Below are 22,727 nucleotides of genomic sequence, written 5' to 3' on the forward strand. Positions count from 1 at the left end.
GGAAAGCAGCCCAATTCTGCCCTACATGAATTAGTTGGTGTATTTCTCTGAACTTGTCGGATTTTCCGACAGAAATCTGCATGTTGGGCTTCAATTGGATGTTTGTCCCACAGTTTATTGAGTGGCCCCCAAACCTCACTTCTGTAAAGAGCTATGTGTAGGATTACACTGTCAAATATTTTGGTCCAAATTCTAATTGGGATGTTGATTTTGAATAATTTCATTTTTATTGCATACAATGCTCTGTGGGCTTTTTCTTTGAGTGCATTCACTGCCATATTAAAGTTTCCCAAGAGGGGCCTCCCGGATGGCGCAGTGGCTAAGGGCGCTGTACCACCAGAGACTCTGGGTTCGCGCCCAGGCTCTGTCACAACTGGCCCAGTGTCATCCGGGTTAGGGAGGGCTTGGCCGGTAGGGATATCCTTGTCTCATCGCACACCAGCGACTCCTGTGGTGGGCCAGGCGCAGTGCACGCTAACCAAGGTTGCCAGGTGCACAGTGTTTCCTCTGACACATTGGTGCAGCTGGCTTCTGGCTTGGATGCGTGCTGTGTTAAGAAGCAGTGCGGCTTGGTTGGGTCGTGTATCGGAGGACGCAAGACTTTCAACCTTTGTCTCTCCCGAGCCCGTACGGGAGTTGTAGCGATGAGACAAGATAGTAGCTACTAACAATTGGATGCCACGAAATTGGGGAGAAAAAGGGGTAAAATTCCAACAAAGAAAACACACAAAAAAAATCCCGATGCAGATATGGTCAGATATGGTCAGGTGTCATTTTTAGTGTGTTTAGTGTGTTCAGTTATGGTGTTGTTCAGGGTGAATTTGTATTTGTGTTTCTCACATGATTTTCGTTTATTGGGAATTTACTGCCAGGGCCCAATTATGGCAATATTACTCTAGAATATTAATGTTCTGTTGAAGACCTTCTTTGGTTGGTGATAGAAGTACCAAGTCATCAGCATGTATTTCACCTCTGTGTCAAATAGTATGAGTCCTGGGGTTGGAGAATGGTCCAACCATGTCTGCTAATTCCTTGATATAAATGTTGAAAAGATTTGGACTCAAACTGCAGCCTTGTCTCACACCTTGACGTTGTGAAAATAATTATGTTCTTTATATATATATATATACAGTGAGGGAAAAAAGTATTTGATCCCCTGCTGATTTTGTACGTTTGCCCATTGACAAATAAATGATCAGTCTATAATTTTAATGGAAGGTTTATTTGAACAGTGAGAGACAGAATAACAACAACAAATCCAGAAAAACGCATGTCAAAAATATTATAAATTGATTTGCATTTTAATGAGGGAAATAAGTATTTGACCCCCTCTCAACAGAAAGATTTCTGGCTCCCAGGTGTCTTTTATACAGGTGACGAGCTGAGATTAGGAGCACACTCTGAAAGGGAGTGTATAAAAGACACCTGTCCACAGAAGCAATCAATCAATCAGATTCCACACTCTCCACCATGGCCAAGAACAAAGAGCTCTCCAAGGATGTCAGGGACAATATTGTAGACCTACATAAGGCTGGAATGGGCTACAAGACCATCGCCAAGCAGCTTGGTGAGAAGGGGATAACAGTTGGTGCGATTATTTGCAAATGGAAGAAACACAAAATAACTGTCAATCTCCCTCGGCCTGGGGCTCCGTGCAAAATCTCACCTTGTGGAGTTGCAATGATCATGAGAACAGTGAGGAATCAGGCCAGAACTACACGGGAGGATCTTGTCAATGATCTCAAGGCAGCTGGGACCATAGTCACCAAGAAAACAATTGGTAACACACTACGCCGCAAAGGACTTAAATCCTGCAGCGCCGCAAGGTCCCCCTGCTAAAGAAACCACATACACATGCCTGTCTGAAGTTTGCCAATGAACATCTGAATGATTCAGAAGATAACTGGGTGAAAGTGTTGTGGTCAGATGAGACCAAAATGGAGCTTTTTGGCATCAACTCAACTTGCCGTATTTGGAGGAGGAATGCTGCCTATGACCCCAAGAGCACCATCCCCACCGTCAAACATGGAGGTGGAAACATTATGCTTTGGGGGTGTTTTTCTGCTAAGGGGACAGGACAACTTCACGGCATCAAAAGGACGATGGACGGGGCCATGTACCGTCAAATCTTGGGTGAGAACCTCCTTTCCTCAGTCAGGACATTGAAAATGGATCGGTATTCCAGCATGACCCACCCAAAACACACGGCCAAGGCAACAAAGGAGTGGCTCAAGAAGAAGCACATTAAGGTCCTGGAGTGGCCTAGCCAGTCTCCAGACCTTAATCCCATAGAAAATCTGTGGAGGGAGCTGAAGGTTTGAGTTGCCAAACGTCAGCCTCGAAACCTTAATGACTTGGAGAAGATCTGCAAAGAGGGAGTGAGACAAAATCCCTCCTGAGATGTGTGCAAACCTGGTGGCCAACTCCAAGAAACGTCTGACCTCTGTGATTTTTGCTACCAAGTACTAAGTAATGTTTTGCAGAGGGGTCAAATACTTATTCCCTCATTAAAATGTAAATAATTTTATAACAAATTTTGACAGGTTTTTTCTGGATTTTTTTGTTGTTATTCTGTCTCTCACTGTTCAAATAAACCTTCCATTAAAATTGAAGACGTAACATTTCTTAGTCAGTGGGTAAACCTACAAAATCAGCAGGGGATCAAACATATTTTTTCCCTCATACAGTGGGGAGAACAAGTATTTGATACATTGCCGATTTAGCAGATTTTCCTACTTACAAAGCATGTAGAGGTCTGTAATTTTTATCATAGGTACACTTCAACTGTGAGAGATGGAATCTAAAACAAAAATCCAGAAAATCACATTGTATGATTTTTAAGTAATTCATTTGCATTTTATTGCATGACATAAGTATTTGATCACCTACCAACCAGTAAGAATTCCGGCTCTCACAGTCCTGTTAGTTTTATTTTAAGAAGCCCTCCTGTTCTCCACTCATTACCTGTAACTGCACCTGTTTGAACTCGTTACCTGTATAAAAGACACCTGTCCACACACTCAATCAAACAGACTCCAACCTCTCCACAATGGTAGAGACCAGAGAGCTATGTAAGGACATCAGGGATAAATTGTAGACCTGCACAAGGCTGGGATGGGCTACAGGACAATAGGCAAGCTGTGTTGTGATGGGACGGGTCTAGTCGTGCTGTCCTGAGGTGTGTCTGGTCTGGTGTTGGGCCTGGTCTTGTAGAGCTGTGCTGTAATAAACCGTGTCTGGCTCTTTTCTCCTCGGGATGGTGGAGGTACTGTTGTTTCAGAATGTGGGGCGGGGGACCTCTGTTGCTGGGGTGATGGGTGGGTGGGTCCCTGCTAAGTGTTGCATCTTTTAGGTCCTTGGCAAAGGTTCTGATACTGTCCTGATCAAGATGTACATTATGGTATAAGTGTTGACATGTCATAGTGGGGTGCTGTGCCTTTCTGACGTTGAGCAGAGAGGCACAGTCCACAGTGATCTATTGATTTATTTTGTCGATCAACTTTCCTGGGAAGTCTTTTCTTGGTAGGAGGGTGGACACAACTATATTGGTTGTTGGGAACATAGCCTGTGCCTGTTCCTCCACTCTTCTCACTGCCCCAGATACATTTTCCCCTTTGGCATGAAGGTTGTTTGTGCCAGTGTGGATGATGATGTTGTCAGGGGTGTCAATCCTGGTCTGACTGAGTAGCTGCATTGCACTGTCAGTTGTAGGAAACCAGAACTTATACACCTGGTGTCTAGGGAATCATCTTTCCTGGGCTAAGAACTTCGCATTTGAATCAATAAGGATTGCAGTTGTGGGTGATTGTCTGGCTGGAGCAGACTGGGAGACTGGTATTCTGACCTGGACTGGAGCAGACTGGGAGGCTGGTATTCTGACCTGGACTGGAGCAGACTGGGAGGCTGGTATTCTGACGGGGACTGGAGCAGACTGGGAGGCTGGTATTCTGACCTGGACTGGAGCAGACTGGGAGGCTGGTGTTCTGACCTGGGCTGGAGCAGACTGAGAGGCTGGTAGGTTGACCTTGGCTGGAGCAGGCAGGGTGGCTGGTAGCTTGACCTGGGCTGGAGCAGACTGTGCTGGAGCAGACTGGGACGCTGGTTGGCTGACCTGGGCTGGAGCAGACTGGGACGCTGGTTGGCTGACATGTGCTAGAGCAGACTGGGATGCTGGTTGGCTGACCTGGGCTGGAGCAGACTGGTAGGCTGGTGCAGTGTCATCCGGCTGTGTGGTGGAGGCCATGCTGGTCTCAGGTTCTGCTTGTGTTATGCCAAGCTGATGGACATGTTCTCTAGATGCAGAGGACATAATGACTCACTGCTGGTTGAGGTGGTCAATGCACCTCTCTCTTTGTTCTAGCTCCGTTCTTGTTGTGCTCAGATGGTCTCTGAGGTCATCATTTGTCTGACTCAGTTTGGCCATTCTGCATTCTAATTTAGCAATAGATGCTCTGCTCTCCTCCCTCAACTGTTTCAACTCTTCTTTTAGTTTATGTACAGTGTCCTCCTCTTGTTCTCCTCTCCTCTCATCTCTCTCTCTCTCTCTCTCTCTCTCTCTCTCTCTCTCTCTCTCTCTCTCTCTCTCTCTCTCTCTCTCTCTGTCTCTCTGTGTGTCTCTCTCTGTCTCTGTCTCTGTCTCCGTCTCTCTCTCTCTGTCTCTGTCTCCGTCTCTCTCTGTCTCTGTCTCTCTCTCTCTCTTCTCTCTGTCTCTCTGTGTGTCTCTCTCTCTGTCTCTCTCTCTGTCTCTCTGTGTGTCTCTCTCTCTGTCTCTCTCTCTGTCTCTCTCTCTGTGTGTCTCTCTCTCTGTGTGTCTCTCTCTCTGTGTGTCTCTCTCTCTCTCTGTGTCTCTCTCTCTCTGTGTCTCTCTCTCTCTGTGTCTCTCTCTCTCTGTGTCTCTCTCTCTCTCTCTGTCTCTCTCTCTCTCTGTCTCTCTCTCTCTCTCTTTTCCGCTTTCATATTTTCTGTGGTTCCTTTGTCTTCTACACACTGATTTGAAAGACCAAGCAATTCATTCTGGTTCTCTTGAAACTCCTATCCTTCACTCTGTTTGCCTGAATAGTGAAAATGTCTGTACGGTGTGCACATTGTAGATTTCTGCTTGGTTCCACTGGTTCTAAAAGGGGAGTGGGGGAGTAATATCTAAGTGTATGTGAACACCAATAGCTACTGATCTCTTGTAATGTTGACTTTGGGGAAGACAGAAATGAGAGGACACAGTCAATAGAGAGAAACTGTAATGTCATCTTTTTGTAGGCACTAACTCTGCCATGGTTTATTGGACAAAGCCTATGGGGAAAATGAATGACGTTTTTGTAGGGGTTTTGGATAAACGCCAGAAATAAGGTCAGAGGTTAACACAAGTTTAGGAGAATTTATGCGTTTTGGTCAGTCAGATAATCTTCGTCAGCTAACGCCACTTTTTTGTGAATTTAAGAATTTATGTAATGATAGAAACACATAAAGGATTCATGATTCATAAAGGTCACGTTAATTGACTGCTATTATCTCATAGAACAAAAGGTATAAGATCTCCTAAGCCTGTGTTAAACTTTGACCTTATTTTCAGCATTTATTCCAAAACCCTATTCATTCCCAATTCATTTTTCCCATAGGGATTGCTCAACGAATCAGATGTAACTTATTTCCAGCCTTTAGGGCAACAAGTTGGAAAGTTCTATAATGTGGGGCTAAAATATAATTCAAAGTGCCAAGTTTAGATCTAAGATGCCTAACATGGTCAGAGAAGTACATTTTAAATCCAAATGAAAACCACCAGATTGCACATCATATACTGTATTATGTCCTAATGCATAAGATGAAACTGACCTACGTAATGCAGTTATGATTTTAAAGGCCCAGTGCAGTCCGAAATGTGATTTTCCTGTGTTTTATATATATTTCACACTCTGAGGTTGGGTAACTGTGATGGCGCCGGAGAAAATGGCTGATGGTTTACGTGCTAACTGATTGTGTTATTATGTTCATTTTTTGCGTAGTTTGTAACTTATTCTTTAAATGATTTTGTACATAATATTGCTGCTACTGTAACCGATATGAAACGGCGAGCTAGTTAGCGGTGGTGCGCGCTAATAGCGTTTCAATCGGTGACGTCACTCGCTTTGAGACCTTGAAGTAGTGGTTCCCTTTGAGTGAATGGTAACGATGCTTCGTGGGTGTCAATTGTTGATGTGTGCAGAGGGTCCCTGGTTCTCGCCCGGGTAGGGGCGAGGGGACGGACTAAAGTTATACTGTTACATTGATGCTGTTGACCCGGATCACTGGTTGCTGCGGAAAAGGAGGAGGTCAAAAGGGGGGTGAGTGTAACGGATGTGAAACGGCTAGCTAGTTAACTGTGGTGCACGCTAATAGCGTTTCAATCGGTGACGTCACTCGATTTGAGACCTTGAAGTAGTGCTTCCCCTTGCTCAGCTTTTGTGGAGCGATGGGTAACGATGCTTCGTGGGTGACTGTTGTTGATGTGTGCAGAGGGTCCCTGGTTCGAGCCCGGCGAGGGGAGGGACTAAATGTAAACTGTTACACTACCGTCTCTTATGACCTGATAACTTCTGGACATCAGAACAGCGATTACTCACCACGAACTGGCAGAAGCTTTTTTTCCCTTTAACGAGTCCGACAAGCCTGACGACATACTGCTTTCCTGGGAACAGTCCCAAATCACCGTCATTTATGTGAAGAGATGACAGAGAAAAGAAGAGATGGAGGAGAAAAAGAGGACGGAGGTTGGCGCTCTTCTGAGGATTCGTAAGGTGATCGAATAAATCCCCCCTACCTTCCGTTCTTCTAGCTAACATGCAATCATTGGAAAATAAAATGGTACGGGTAGGTAACAACACATCCGCCACGCCAATCCTCAACACAGGGGTCCCTCAGGGGTGTATGCTCATTCCCCTCCTGTACTCTCTGTTCACTCATGAATGCACGGCAAGGCACAACTCCAACACCATCATTAAGTTTGCCGATGGCACAACAGTGGTAGTCCTGATCACCGACCACGACGAGACAGCCTATGGGGAGGAGGTCAGAGACCTGGCCGTGTGGTGCCAGGACAACAACCTCTCCCTCAATTTGATCAAGACAAAGGATATGATTGTGGACTACAGGAAAAGGAGGACCGAGCACGCCCCCATTCTCATCGACGGGGCTGTAGTGGAGCAGATTGAGAGCTTCAAGTTCCCTCACCAACAAGCTAACATGGTCCAAGCACACTAAGACAGTCATGAGAGTGCACGACAAAACCTATTCCCCCTCAGGAGACTGAAAAGATTTGGCATGGGTCCTCAGATCCTCAAAATGTTCTACAGCATGCGCCATTGAGAGCATCCTTACTGGTTACATCACTGCCTGGTATGGCAACTGCTCGGCCTCCGACCGCAAGGCACTACAGAGGGTAGTGCGTCCGGCCCAGTACATCACTGGGACCAAGCTTACTGCCATCCAGGACCTCTACACCAGGCGGTGTCAAGCGGTGTCAGGAAGGCCTCAACAATTGTCAAAGACTCCAGCCACCTTAGTCATAGACTGTTCTCTCTGCTACCACACTTTAAGAGGTACCGGAGCGCCAAGTCTAGGTCCAAGAGGCTTCTAAACAGCTTCTACCCCCAAGCCATAAGACTTCTAATCAAATCGCTGCCCAGATTATTTACATTGTCGCCCCTCTTTTACACCGCTGCTACTCTCTGTTATTATCTATGCGTAGTCACTTTAATAACTCTACCTACATGTACATATTACCTCAATTACCTCGACTAATCGGTTCCCAGTTCACATTGACTCTGTACTGGTACCCCCTGTATATAGCGTCCACATTGACTCTGTACCGGTACCCCCTGTATATAGTCTTGCTATTGTTATTTTACTGCTGGCCTTTAACTACTTGTAACTTTTATTTCTTGTAAGTAAACATTTCACTGTAAGGTTTACACCTGTTGTATTCGGCGCATGTGAATAATAACATTTGACTTGATTTGATAATATTGTGAAGTTTTGAAAATTATGATAATGTCCTTTTAGTTGAAAAGCTGTTTGAAATAATCGCCTGCCTGGTGACATCGCCAGGCGTTAAATTAATCAATAGAGCAATAACAGCTCGTTTTCAGTTTTCTCCTCCCCATTCAGATCACTCCTAGACAGGCCGAGCAACATTCCTGCTTGAGAAATGTATCTTTACTGAGAATCTATTGTTGTTTCTGTTTGACAATTTTATTTTTTTTTAAATCAAAGAAAGGTATTTCATTGTTACCCAGAAATGATTTGATATTGAGATAAAAATGGCTGAATTGGACCTTTAAATATATATATATATATATATATATATATATATATATATATATATATATATATATATATATATATATATATATATATATAAAGAGATCTGAAAAACCCACGTAAATCTGTAAAACTTTTTCTAAGATTTATAGCATTTTGCAAAGCCCAAGATGCAAGCTTTAAACACGTGTCACGCCCTTGTGTTCCCTTTATTATTGTGGTTAGGCCAGGGTGTGACATGGGTGATTATGTGTTTGTCTTGTCTAGGGGTTTTGTAGATTGACGGGGTTGTGTTTAGTGTAGTATTCTAGGTAAGTCTATGGTTGCCTAGAGTGGTTCTCAATCAGAGGCAGGTGTTTATTGTTGTCTCTGATTAGGAACCATATTTAGGCAGCCATATTCTTTGGGTATTTCATGGATGATGTTTCCTCTCTCTGTGTTTTGCACCAGTTAAGACTGTTTCGGATTTTCCACGTTTTGTATATGTATATTGTTCATCATTATCATCTTTATTAAAGATGTTCAACCATAACCACGCTGCATTTTGGTCCTCCTCTCCTTCCCAGGAAGAAAACCGTAACATGACATACTGTACCTAAATTGTGAAATCTAAGTGGCTTTACTGGCATAACTAGCATTAGTCCTCTACATTGGCCTGCTATAGCTAGCCTTTCACCTGCAACCAGACTATATCTTCAACATAATAAGGTGGTTACAATACATACATACATACATACATACATACATACATACATACATACATACATACATCTCCCAATTCACCAAAACACTATTTATCTCCACACCACACCAGTGTCATGCCCAGACACACTGGCTTGCTCTCTGAAATTACATTCCTAATCTCTCCCACTGCTGAGCCATGGCCCAAAACCTTGGCTAATTGGGATAAAATAGAATTCACCATCAGCCTCGCCTGTCTGAAATCTGAGTCTGAAATATTAGATAATGATGGAGATTTCTGATGAATACCGGCTTAGCACAATCAACCTTCATTAGAATACACTTTATGAATAATGGTCATCGTTCCTGAGAAAATAATGAACCACCTGTCTTCATCAGAGGTTTATTCTGTTTAATGTTTGGGAATTTAAGGGAACCTGACCAAAATGTTGTGTACCCTGGTTCACCATCAACTGTGCAACAACAATCATTTTGTCCTGATGAACATTAAATATAGATAATGTGACAGATTAAAGTCAATACTGGCAGTAAGGGATTGTTTTTGACAAAGACTGTCTACAAAAATGCCTTTATCGTTATAGAACAGACCAGCGTCTCCAATTCAGTACTCCACACTCCCCAGACCCTTCCTTTATGGAACAGCCCAGTGTCTCTAATACAATAATCCACACTCCCTTTCCTTCTCTCTTGACTGAATGTCAACTGCCTTCCCTGGTCCCTGAAAGCTGATTTTTACACCACCGTAGGATTTCCATAATCGCTTTATCCATGCGATGTGATCAGCCTCTCACACAAAGAGGAAGACATTAGCCCCAATTTGAACTGCCACAGATTTGCCAAACAGAGGGTGCTGTTTGCCGCTGATAAGGGAGGAAAGGGTTGGAAGGACTCTGACTGAAGGGTTGGGAAGAGTGGTGAAATGCCAAGCAAGACAACCAACCCGGGTTTAATACTGAAAATCAACAATTCTTCTCAAAGATCAGCCTTTTTGGAGACATCTTTTCCTTGCAGGAAAATCTGTCTATGAAATGTAGTAATTTGATCAAACAATCCAATAGGATGTACTAGTTATTCACACACAGACAACCTAATGAGATGGATGTGTGAGTGACAAACAGACGTACACATTTACAGTGTACTAAAACACTGAGCTACTGTAAATAACCTATTTGTCTTTCTATGGTTTTGTTCCAAGATATAAACACAGCATGTAAAGTGTTGGTCCCATGTTTCTTGAGCTGAAATAAAAGATCCCATAACTTTTCCATATGCACAAAAAAGCTTATTTCTCTTAAATTTTGGGCACAAATGTGTTCACATCCCTTTTAGTGAGCATAATCCATCCACATGACAGGTGTGGCATATCAATAATCTGATTAAACAGCATGATCATTACACAGTTGCACCTTGTGCCGGGGACAATAAAAGGCCACTCTAAAATGTACAGTTTTATCACACAACACAATGCCACAAATGTCTCAAGTTTTGAGGGACCGTGGATTGGTATGCTGACTGCAAGAATGTTCACTAAAGCTGTTGTCATTTCTCTACCATAAGCCGCCTCGAACATCGTTTTAGCAATACGTCCAACTGGCCTCACAACCACAGACCACGGCTTCTTCATCTGAGACCAGTCACCAGGAGTATTTCTGTCTGTAAAAAAGCCCTTTTGAGGGGAAAAACTCTGATTGGCTGTTCCTGACTCCCAAGTGAGTGGGCTTATGCCCTCCCATGCCCACCCATGGCTGCGCCTTTGCCCATTCATGTGAAATCCATAGATTAGGGCCTAATTAATTTCAAATGACTGATTTCCTTACTGTAACTCAGTAAAATCGTTGAAATTGTTGCATGTTGCGTTTATATTTTTGTTCAGTATATTTTAAAATCTGCCTCCAGCAGCAGGTTGTGATAAGGGTGGGTGTTTGTACAATATGTATCAGACACATACAGTATATTTAGAGAGGTAGGACATTGAGGTTTCTGCATTATGATGCATTTACATTACATGGCAGTCATGTTAGTTCCTCATGGGCAATATTGACCAAAAGCAGTTCACAGAATTATCAGAATTTAAACAATGCTATGTACAAGATTCCAATTTTCGTCATGAATGGACAAATGGAATGCTTAAAGGTGCTAACACAGTGTCCATTCTAAAAGTTGGCCCAACTGTCTAAATCTATTTCTCTAGTTTGTTAGTATCTGTCCATGTGGCAGGGAAAGGTACCTGTATTCCCAGTAGGCTGTTAAACAGACAGATCCTGTCGACTCTCTGTTACTTTACCAGAACTCCCCAGGAGACCATCTGGACAAGAGCTCTGTAGAAAAACATCATGGTACCACTCTGGCTCATGTTTGAGACAACTACACATAGACAGACAGAGTTCTGTTTTCGCATGGTAAAAAGCATTAATGGAAGCTTCTGCTGTTCCTGTCATGTCCCAAACATCTGGCCACAGAGGTGGGCAGTGAAGTGTTGGAGCGAAAGGGGAGCGCCTGCATGTTTGAGAAGGCTGCCTAGCTGTCGGCTGCAGCAGTGTGGAGAGGAGAAGAGAGGAGGCTGGGTGGGGGGGTGGTGGACCCAGCTGGGAAGACGGATGTCTGACAGGTGTTTGAGCTCTTACCTGAGGCAAGCTGCACTGGGCATTGTCATCATACGTCAAGAACAAACGTAAATTAGGAAATTTAAATGATAAGGCCTCTGAATTTTTGGCGGGTAATTACCCATCTTAATTAAAATGAGTTACACCAGATGGGAGACAGCTTGCACTATGGAAATGAGCCAATTTTGCTGTAAACACAGTTCTTGTTAAAGTGTGGAACTTACAATAGCTAACATGTATCCATGCATGTGTGCCAGAGAGGATGTCACCATCCTGAGGTATCTGTGACTCCATTCGGGTCATTTGCATTAAACCTTTGGCTTTTGTACACCATGTTTTCTATACAATAGGACCTGCCATCCATGATCTCCATCATTCCCATGTCAGTTGATTAAAAACCTCCTCCATTAGTTATCTACAGTGGGGAGAACAAGTATTTGATGCACTGCCGATTTTGCAGGTTTTCCCACTTACAAAGCATGTAGAGGTCTGTATTTTTGTTTTATTTATTAAGTTCTGCTTTTCTGATGTATCAAATACTTATGTCATGCAATAAAATGCAAATGAATTACTTAAAAATCATACAATGTGATTTTCTGGATTTTTGTTTTAGATTCCGTCTCTCACAGTTGAAGTGTACCTATGATAAAAAATTACAGACCTCTACATGCTTTGTAAGTAGGAAAACCTGCAAAATCGACAGTGTATCAAATACTTGTTCTCACCACTGTATTTCCTGCTGCATTAGCCAAGGTTCTCATACAGAGCCGTGTGCACATTAAAATAATCTTTACAACGGTTACTCTGTTATTGGTCAGTGAGACATCAGCGGTACCCAATCAGAGTTCTACCTCAATTTCTGCACCTTGGAACATCTTGACAAAACACAGTAAAGTGCCCTTTGCAGCCCTTTTCAAATGGTTTAATATATAATTGCTCTGGCGCAGACTAAAAGGTTTCCACATGATTGCTCCTAACCAGGATTTCATAGGGTGATGGAAAGAAAGGAGCTGCTTTACTGCTTTATGCCCACTGATATGAGCAACACCAGACAGACTGGAGAGGAGTGAGCTTTATACGGGTTTGTATGTATGACGCTTTAAAACCAATGCTCTAATGAAAAAAATAACTACTCCGTGTTCAAGGGCACTCTGCTATATTCTGGGCCACATTTATGATGTTATGGGTTCTTAGGTCACTTGGACATTTATAGCTGCCTCTCTAACGCACATCCAGTGGAGAGCTTTCTAGGAGCTGTCTCATTAGTTTAGGTTAAGCATGGGTTGTTTCTGCTGTCAAAGGCCATATGCATTCTGCCCCTACCCTACTTTATTGCTTTCATTTGGGGTTGTCATTTTCAATTCTGAAGATGTACTCAATGTCATTTGTTCTTATTCATCCCAGGTCCCAAGACATTCAAGAATACTAATGACTGTGTCAAACTCAACTAGAAAATTATCAATATCAAACTTTGAGGGGGAAAAAACGGTGTTTTCTAACACACTTTTTTCATTAGTGAAGAATACAAGGGTCTATAGATACTTCGCATGAAATAATTAGAAAACCTGTTTACATCGATGCATGGTCAATAGATACTAGGCCTAATAGTATATTGTTATTATTTATCAACAAAATGACTCTTGATGTGTCAAATGAGTCCTGTTGCTAAATTGTATGGAGCCAGACCAGATTCTGAGCAATGTTTGGATGAGACCGTTAAATAAAAGCTTGATTAAGACCGCTCTCTGCTGGCCGAAGGAGAGTATCACTCTGCATCACTCTGGATATGCAATTAATCACATACAGCAAAGGCATTTGAGAGCAGAAATGCCCTAAATGGCACAGGATTCTTCTGAGGTGATTTCTCTGCCAGACATAGATTAATCTCTTGTTAGCTCAGTGTAGCTCAGTTGGTAGAGCATGGCACTTGCAACACCAGGGTTGTAGATTTGATTTCAATGGGGGGCCCAGTATGAAGAAAGTATGAAAATGTATGCACTCACTCCTGTAGGTCGCTCTGGATAAGAGCATCTGATAAATGAGGTAAATGTAAAGCAGGAGAAAAAAATACAGGTTACTGTAGCGACTGCTGTCTGTTTGCTGAGGGATGTTGATGTTGGGACTTTTTATGCCATTCGTCCCTCACCTTGCAGTATGGCTTTGGTCTGTATCTTAGCCTCTTCCTCTACTGCTACATTATTCTTACTGAGCATTGAATGCCCTCTGAAAAACACAATGCAGACTTGTAGTTAAGTGGATTCCTGCACGTAGAAGAGCTGATGCACATAACCAAAATAATAGGAAACATATCCAGGTTCCAGGTTTATAGGAGAAAATGTGCCATGTTGTGATGTTCTGGACATTTTAAACAGTACCCAGGCAGGACTAAGCTTACCTTCCACTTGCTCTTAGCAAAGTTCTTCTGAATCTGCTCACTGATGGACCCATGTATGTTATTCTCCAGAGCGGCTCCTCCCGATATCCTGACTCAACAACACGTCCTGCACCAATTAACAAGCCATCCATCCCACTATTATTATAGAGGCGTATGCTGTATGTTTACTTTACTGTATGTGTTATACTGATAGACCTACAGGATGCTTTTCATTGAAATCCTCAAAGAAATAAGGTGATATTCAATCAAAATAAAATACTGGATTTACAGGATAAATCAAGAAAATGTCATATTTTGAACTTCAAGAATTTGTTTGCATTAAAGTAATTAATGTTTCAAACTCAACTGCCATGGAAATGTTTTAGTTATGATAGGCTATAGAAAATATCCCCATTTATCAGAGGCACCCATTAATTGTGTTGTATAGAACATTTCATTCTGTACTTAAGTAGACAAAACACATGATGTTATAGTATTGACCATTCTCACTAAAGGACATATAGAAGCTAATACAGCACTGGAGGCTGCTGAGGGGAGGACATCTCACAATGACGTCTGGAACGGAGCCAATGGAATGGCATCACATCAAACACATGGAAACCATGTTTGATGTATTTCAAATCAAATCAAAGTTTATTTGTCACGTGCGCCGAATACAACAGGTGTAGTAGACCTTACAGTGAAATGCTTACTTACATGCTCTAACCAGTGGTGCCAAAAGGTGTTAGGTGAACAATAGGTAGGTAAAGAAATAAAACAACAGTAAAAAGACAGTCTATATACAGCAGCGTGGCTATAAAAGTAGCGAGGCTACATACAGACACCGGTTGGCTGGGGCTTTGACAATTCTTAGGGACTTCCTCTGACACCACCTGGTGTAGAGGTCCTGGATGGCAGGCAGCTTAGCCCCAGTGATGTACTGGGCCGTACGCACTACCCTCTGTAGTGCCTTGTGGTCGGAGGCCGAGCAATTGCCGTACCAGGCAGTGCTCTCAATGTTGCAGCTGTAGAACCTTTTGAGGATCTGAGGACTCATGCCAAGTCTTTTCAGTCTCCTGAGGGGGAATAGGCTAGGCCTTGCTCTCTTCACAACTGCCTTGGTGTGTTTGGACCATGTTAGTTTGTTGGTGATGTGGACACCAAGGAACTTGAAGCTCTCAACCTGCTCCACTATAGCCCTATCGATGAGAATGCCGATGTGCTCGGTCCTCCTTTTCCTGTAGTTCACAATCATCTCCTTAGTCTTGGTTACGTTGAGGGATAGGCCTACCACTGTTGTGTCGTCTGAAAAGTTAATGATGGTGTTTGAGTCATGCCTGGCCATGCAGTATTTAATACCATTCCACTGATTCCACTCCGGCCATTACCACAAGCCCTTCCTCCCCAACTAAGGTGACACCAACCTCCTGTGGAATACACACATAGCTACTAGTCTATTTTTAAACTCACCAAGGTTGCTTCAAGGCCGGCTCACAATTGTACCTCATCTCTGGTTCTTTCTGCAACATGCGTGGAATGAAATCTATTGCTGAACGGAATATTTTGGAGAGGGAAGCAGCATTCATGAGGTCATACATTTTTAAAGACTAAAGAAAAGCACAGTGAAAGAAACATTTAAAAAAAATACATGTCAATTAAATGAAAAGCACACTGAAAGAAAAATAAGTCATTATTGCCAAGACAGGGATGACATTGTGTGTGAAATACATGTGAGGTGTGATGTAAAGAACTAATACAGTCTAGGTAAAAGGATCTCTCAGTATCTTCAACTACATACTGTACCTGAGTTAGAGTCAAACTCATATTCAGCCTTTATGATCAACACGTACATATGTGAGTCATTGTGGTCATAAAATAGAGGGTAGCCACAGAGTCTGGAACATTCAAATAAAACCTTTTAACACAACATCATTTTTCACTTGTCTGTATTAAAGGGATACATCGGATTTTGGCAATAAAGCCATTTATCTACTAACCCTGGAAGTCTGCATAGAAGTCCCATGGACTTCCAGTCATTGCTCTTTGCTAATTGGCAACTTCCTTCCTACTGGATGCAGAGACATACAAATTGTATCCATGAGCTCATCTGACTCTGGGGAAGTAGATAAAGGGCCTCGTTGCCAAAATCCTGAAGTATCCCTTTAACTAAAATGTGAAGAATTTACCATTACTAAACACTCAAAGTTGAAGTTGGAAGTTTACATACACCTTAGCCAAATACATTCCTAGTAAAACTTCCCTGTTTTAGGTCAGTTAGGATCACCACTTCATTTTAATAATGTGAAATATCAGAATAATAGTAGAGAGAAGGATTTATTTCAGCTTTTATTTCTTTCATCACATTTCCAGTTGGTCAGAAGTTAACATACACTCAATTAGTATTTGATTGGCATTGCCTTTAAATTGTTTAACTTGGGTCAAACGTTTCGGGTAGCCTTCCAGAAGCCTCACACAATATGTTGGGTGAATTTTGGCCCATTCCTCCTGACAGAGCTGGTGTAACCGAGTCAGGTTTTTAGGCCTCCTTGCTCGCACACACTTTTTCAGTTCTGCCCACAAATGTTCTATAGGATTGAGGTCAGGGCTTTGCGATGGCTACTCCAATACCTTGACTTTGTTGTCCTTAAGCCATTTTGCCACAACTTTGGAAGTATGCGTGGGGTCATTGTCCATTTGGAAGACCCATTTGCAACCAAGCTTTAAATTCCTGATTGATGTCTTGGGATGTTGCTTCAATATATCCACATCATTTTCCTTTCCTCATGATGCCATCTATTTTGTGAAGTGCACCAGTCCCTCCTGCAGGAAAGAACCCCTAAAACATGATGCTGCCACCCCTGTGCTTCATGGTTGGAATGGTGTTCTTTGGCTTGCAAGCATCCCCCATTTTCCTCAAAACATAACGATGGTCATTATGGCCAAACAGTTATATTTTTGCTTCATCAGACCAGAGGACATTTCTCCAAAAAGTCTGATCTTTGTCCCCATGTGCAGTTGCAAACCGTATTCTGGCTTTTTTATGGTGGTTTTGGAGAAGTGGCTTCTTCCTTGCTGAGCGGCCTTTCAGGTTATGTCAATATAGGACTCGATTTACAGTAGATACTTTTATACCTGTTTCCACCAGCATCTTCACAATTTCCTTTGCTGTTGTTCTGGGATTGATTTGCACTTTTCGCACCAAAGTACGTTCATCTCTAGGAGACAGAACGCGTCTCCTTCCTGAGCGGTATGATGGCTGCGTGGTCCCATGGTGTTTATACTTGCGTACAATTGTTTGTACAGATGAACATGGCACCTTCAGGCATTTGAAAATTGCTCCCAAGGATGAACCAGACTTGTGGAGGTCTAGGCGGATTTCTTTAGATTTTTCCATGATGTCAAGCAAAGAGGCACTGAGTTTGAAGGTAGGACTTGAAATACATCCACAGGTACACCTCCAATTGACTCAAATGATGTCAATAAGCCTATCAGAAGCTTCTAAAGCCATGACATCATTTTCTGGAATTTTCCAAGCTGTTTAAAGGCACAGTCAACTTAGTGTATGTAAACTTCTGACCCACTGGAATTGTGATGCAGTGAATTTTAAGTGAAATAATCTGTCTGTAAACAATTGTTGGAAAATTTACTTGATGTCATGCACAAAGTAGATGTCCTAACCGACTTGTCAAAACTATAGTTTGTTAACAAGAAATTTGTGGAGTGGTTGAAAAACGAGTTTTAATGACTCCAACCTAAGTGTATGTAAACTTCTGACTGTAGATGATCACTCCCAGAGCCCATAGGTCCACCTCTTTATCATAATATTTCTGCTGCAGAAGCTATGGGGCTGCACACAAAATTAAAGAGAGGGTTTATGTGTGAGGTTCAAACTGCTTTATATATATATATGCCATTTAGCAGACGCTTTTATCCAAAGCGACTTACAGTCATGTGTGCATACATTCTACGTATGGGTGGTCTCGGGAATTGAACCCACTACCCTGGCGTTACAAGCGCCATGCTCTACCAACTGAGCTACAGAAGGACATGATTCTACATGATGAGGGTTCAGATGAGATGTATGCATTTGCGGATCCTCACCCACATAAGCAGGGGTCCACATGCTGTGGTGAGCACACTGCTCTTCCAACTTGGACAGGCCAAAGGCACTTGGAATCTATAGACGAAGTCTGATATAGTAAGTTCTCAGGCTGGGAGGAATAATAATAATAACAATAATAACAACCACAATAATAATAACAATAATAACATCAACCACAATAATAATAACAATAATAATAATAATAACCACAATAATAACAATAACAATAACAATAATACTAATGATCACAATAATAATAATAATAATAATAATAATAACAATCATAATAATGATCACAATAATAACAATAATAATAGTAACAATAATAATAACAATAATAATAATAATAACAATAATAACAATAATAACAATAATAATAATGATCACAATAATAACAATAATAATACTAAAAATAATAATAACAATAATAATAATAGAAAGTCCATAATGCTTTATTGACAATTAAGCTCTATCTATCTATCTATCTATCTATCTATCTATCTATCTATCTATCTATCTATCTATCTATCTATCTATCTATCTATCTATCTATCTATTTAACACTGCTGCCAAACTATAAAGCAGATCACCTTCGGGTCCATGCGTTAAATGATATTATTACAGCTGGAGGACAGTTGTACATTCAGGTCCCTGTGTAAAGTTGTTACGTTCCCCAGTTGCTGTGTTGTTGTGGGTTTGTATGTGTGTATTCTGGAAATAGCATCCTGGATTCCTCACGCAGCTGATTGGTCCGCCCCATCGCTGATTGGCGCTCTGACCCCTCCCTCTCGTCAGGGGAAACAGCTGGCTCTTCAATTACCAACTCCTTCTACAGCTTGATAAAAGCCAGTGCTCCTTTGTCAGAGAGAGAGCTTATTTTTATGTCCTGTTTTGATTGTGTTTGCGCTCAGTAAATGTAATATAATAATAATAATATAATATATGCCATTTAGCGGACGCTTTTATCCAAAGCGACTTACAGTCATGTGTGCATACATTCTACGTATGGGTGGTCCCGGGAATCGAACCCACTACCCTGGCGTTACAAGCGCCATGCTCTACCAACTGAGCTACAGAAGGACCACAAATGTTTTGTCGATATTATTTTGTAGCTGCTCCTTCAGAGGTATGTGTATGCTAATAAGATATAGTGTTTTTGTTAATGAATTTTTTCACTTATTTTTAATTTGTTCCGGGGGGGGCGCACCTTGGGAGTGTTTAATTAATAGGTTTACGGGCATCCCCCCTGTATTTTGGTTAGTGCGCGCCAGGTGGTGCTGAAAGTTAGGTAAGTAGTGGAAAGGCAGGTAACATGCTGTAGGAGAGGGGACTCTATAATGTGTACTTTCTTTGGTTCTGACTAGACCCTTTTCCCCACCTTCCCGTGTTAATGAAGAATAAATTCCCTGTAAACGGGATTTTTCTCTGCCTCTGTCGTCCTTCCCCGCACCTACGACCACATACGTGTTCACTCCACGGGGAGTTGAGATGTAGCAGGGTGCTGCATTCCCTCCAAGAGGCGTACGTAGTAACATGTGATATTATAACAGCTAGAGGACAAGTTGTACATTCTGGTCCCTGTGCACGATACCCAGCTGGTGGAGTTATTGGACTGCTTCCAGAACCTGCAGTAGGACACGGCTGGCATCTCTCTGTGTAGCTCCCCCTCTCCAGAAACTTGCCTCCTGTAAACACTATTGTGACACGCTTTTCATTTAGGGGTAAACACCGTAGCTCATTTATTATTTGACTCAACTTTTCTCTTGGGGCTGGGACATGCCTTCTATTGCAACGTGAAATATAAGATATGGGATGAACAATCTTTAGATTACATAATTACTGGGTATCTAAAATATGATTCCACCACTGAGTCATAACAAGAGACAGTTTTGACGATGTCTGAAAGGTCTCCTCCATTGCCACCATGTTGGGATGGTTGAGTCTGGTATAAAAAAAGTGTTTTGTATTCGTTAAACATGACACTAACCTGCGGAGCGCTGCAATCTCATTCTCCAACATGCCCTCTTTTCCCTTTAGCACCCTCTTGCCGATACAAGTCTCAGGGTACGGCAGTACTGAGCCACCCGCACCTCAGAAATGGATCCCCTGAAACACCCCAAAATATTATTAGTAACCATTCATACAGGCTCTGGCTCTCATTGTTTTATTTTGGAAAATAATTATACAATCATCTGATCCCGTCTGACGTTTCTGGGTTCCTCTGCTAAAGCATTTCAAAACTTGATAACGGAAGAATGTGCCATGACCGCTGTTAACATTGAGGTAATGGCTCACAGAATTGTATGGCAACATACATTTGTAGTAAAGTGCAGTGTAAAGAAGCTTAGATCTGCTAAACTACAACAGACAGTCACTCTCCCAGCTTCTCTCAGATCAGATACTGTTGTGATGTCCTATCCTTTCTTCCTGAATTCCTTTACCAGAGGCCTTTTCAATAGGCTTTGTACAATGGGAAAAGATAAAAATATGCCGTTAATTCACCATTCAAATGAAAAGCAATACCCAATTACACTGGTAAGTTGTTTTGCTAAACATAACCTGGCTATGTCACTGAACAATGCACACAACTTTCCCTCACAATAACCACAACCTCTAGAATAAACACAAATGTAAATCTTTACTATTATGTTGAGAGTAGCACATATTTTATATTCTAAAGTGTTTTGAGCTAATGTCTAACCAGCCAAATCCTTTTAAAAAGGTGTTCAACTGAAATGTTCGAGTATCTGTCATTCTAGTATTCATGAGATAATTCTGGAAGCAATCAGTCACTCTTTATACTGCTGTGCAGGTTTCTGACAGCTGTACAGTCAACTCAGTCACTTGTCTGTACAAGGGATTCACTATTACATTTTCCAACCATGGAGCCAAAATGTTAAAATGCAGAATTCAACTTTCCTTCGGTGCATTTTGATTATATATTTTGATAGTGTACAAAGGCCATTATATTAGCCCCAAATAGCATAGCAGGATGCCTTGGTCAAATATAACCTAATCCTAGCCCTCACAAATAAGAAATTACGATTCAAAGAAAGTGTCATGTATCTGGAAAGTCTGTGTCTATCTGGAAAGTGTTGTTTTGTTATAAATAATAAAATGGTGCTTGTTTACCTGTTGATTCTAGTGGTGGATAATGATTCTGTCAACGGTCTTCACGGTTCTTTCTCTCCATACAGATGTCACCACTCTCCTTAGCCTCTATGAGCTTTCATTGAAACTCAAACTCTTCTTTTTCTGAAGCATCCTTGTCCACCCCACCCACACTCTCCACACAAAAGCTGACTTTAAAAAAGGATAGAGCAGAAAGAAACAGATAAAGAGAGCAAGGATGGAAACTGCCTCTCACAGTTATTCATTACATCCACTTCACAAGAACAAGCCATGTGCTAGCAGCTTACTGCCAAGAGGAACTACTCAGTTGAACATAACCCTATGCAGAACATTTCTCTGCATCTGGGACATTAAGTTTGGTAACACTGTTTGCACTTTGTCCAATTTGTTTTATTGTAATACATGATTAGGGAGAAAGCAATGTGCACCAGTTTACTCGCAGGTTGTCTGAGCCTGTGAAGGGAGCACCGCAGACCATTAGTTATAGTTACATGATGAAATCTGGCTTTTGTCTCTGCATCCTGCACTATCCTTCTATGGGCACAGGGTTATCCAGAGAATCGATCTAATCCACCTGGCACAAAGAACTCAAACAAACGTCTCGGGCTGAAGAGCAGTCTATACAACAGTCTGCATGCCTTTCACGACAGAGTAGCTGTTCAATAGAGGAAGAGGCATTTACACAAAGGACATGCCTTGGGAACAAAAATACAAACAAATCATTTAATTATTGTGCCTAGTCTTTCTGAAATCAAATGATATATGTATACTATTATGAATATTATTTTAAATGAAATTACACTCCCTATTTATAATTTCAAATATGCTGTTCGACAAAGTAATTTCAAACTTCTAACTGCTGTGTAGAATTCAAATTGTCCTGAGTGATAACTGATAACATTTTTTATTTCACCTTTATTTAACCAGGTAGGCTAGTTGAGAACAAGTTCTCATTTGCAACTGCGACCTGGCCAAGATAAAGCATAGCAGTGTGAACAGACAACACAGAGTAACCATTCATACAGGCTCTGTCCATGTAAATGTGAAGAATATTACATTTTCCCTCTGTGATGTTTGGAATTTTAGCCACTAGGGAGAGACATTGTATCAACATGCTTCATGTTTTATGTACAACCTTTTAGAATGCAGAGGCTATCTGTAAACTCTTCATTATAACACAATCAGTTAAACTAGTACTAAAATCTGGTCAATTGGTACTAAAAGGCATCCTGAGTTGCAGACAGGTTTCCTCAAGATTTCCCCAATAGATTTGGATTGGAAATAAGGCTAGGGGTTAGGGTTACGGCTAGGGCTGAGCCAGGGCGTGGACATGAAACCAGGGTTGTGACATCCCAAGGAGCCTGGATAGCAGCTACTGCTTTTTATATGGTCTCTGATGTTATTGTCCATAACTTTGTGTCCCTGTTTTAACTAGAAAGACAGATCTTCTACCTGTAACACACTAACAGAGCTGCTTCAGGCCCATTCTCTTTCTCCAGAGGACACTGGACATTCCTCATCAGGA

General features: G+C 41.8%; 1 protein-coding gene across 1 annotated transcript; it reads right to left on the reverse strand.

Moving 5' to 3' along the window:
- Positions 1–13,720: 13,720 nt before the first annotated feature.
- On the reverse strand, positions 13,721–21,680 carry pnck (pregnancy up-regulated nonubiquitous CaM kinase). The gene is given in 15 exon segments (XM_046364710.1): positions 13,721–13,805; positions 13,807–13,817; positions 13,990–14,077; positions 15,439–15,517; positions 15,772–15,863; positions 17,737–17,815; positions 18,070–18,134; positions 18,136–18,179; positions 19,639–19,777; positions 19,938–20,012; positions 20,058–20,127; positions 20,130–20,176; positions 20,446–20,460; positions 20,462–20,530; positions 21,631–21,680. Coding segments are annotated over 15 exon segments (1,008 nt in total).
- Positions 21,681–22,727: the final 1,047 nt, after the last annotated feature.

This window comes from Oncorhynchus gorbuscha, linkage group LG10, assembly GCF_021184085.1.
Source record: "Oncorhynchus gorbuscha isolate QuinsamMale2020 ecotype Even-year linkage group LG10, OgorEven_v1.0, whole genome shotgun sequence".
Taxonomy (NCBI): Eukaryota; Metazoa; Chordata; class Actinopteri; order Salmoniformes; family Salmonidae; genus Oncorhynchus; species Oncorhynchus gorbuscha.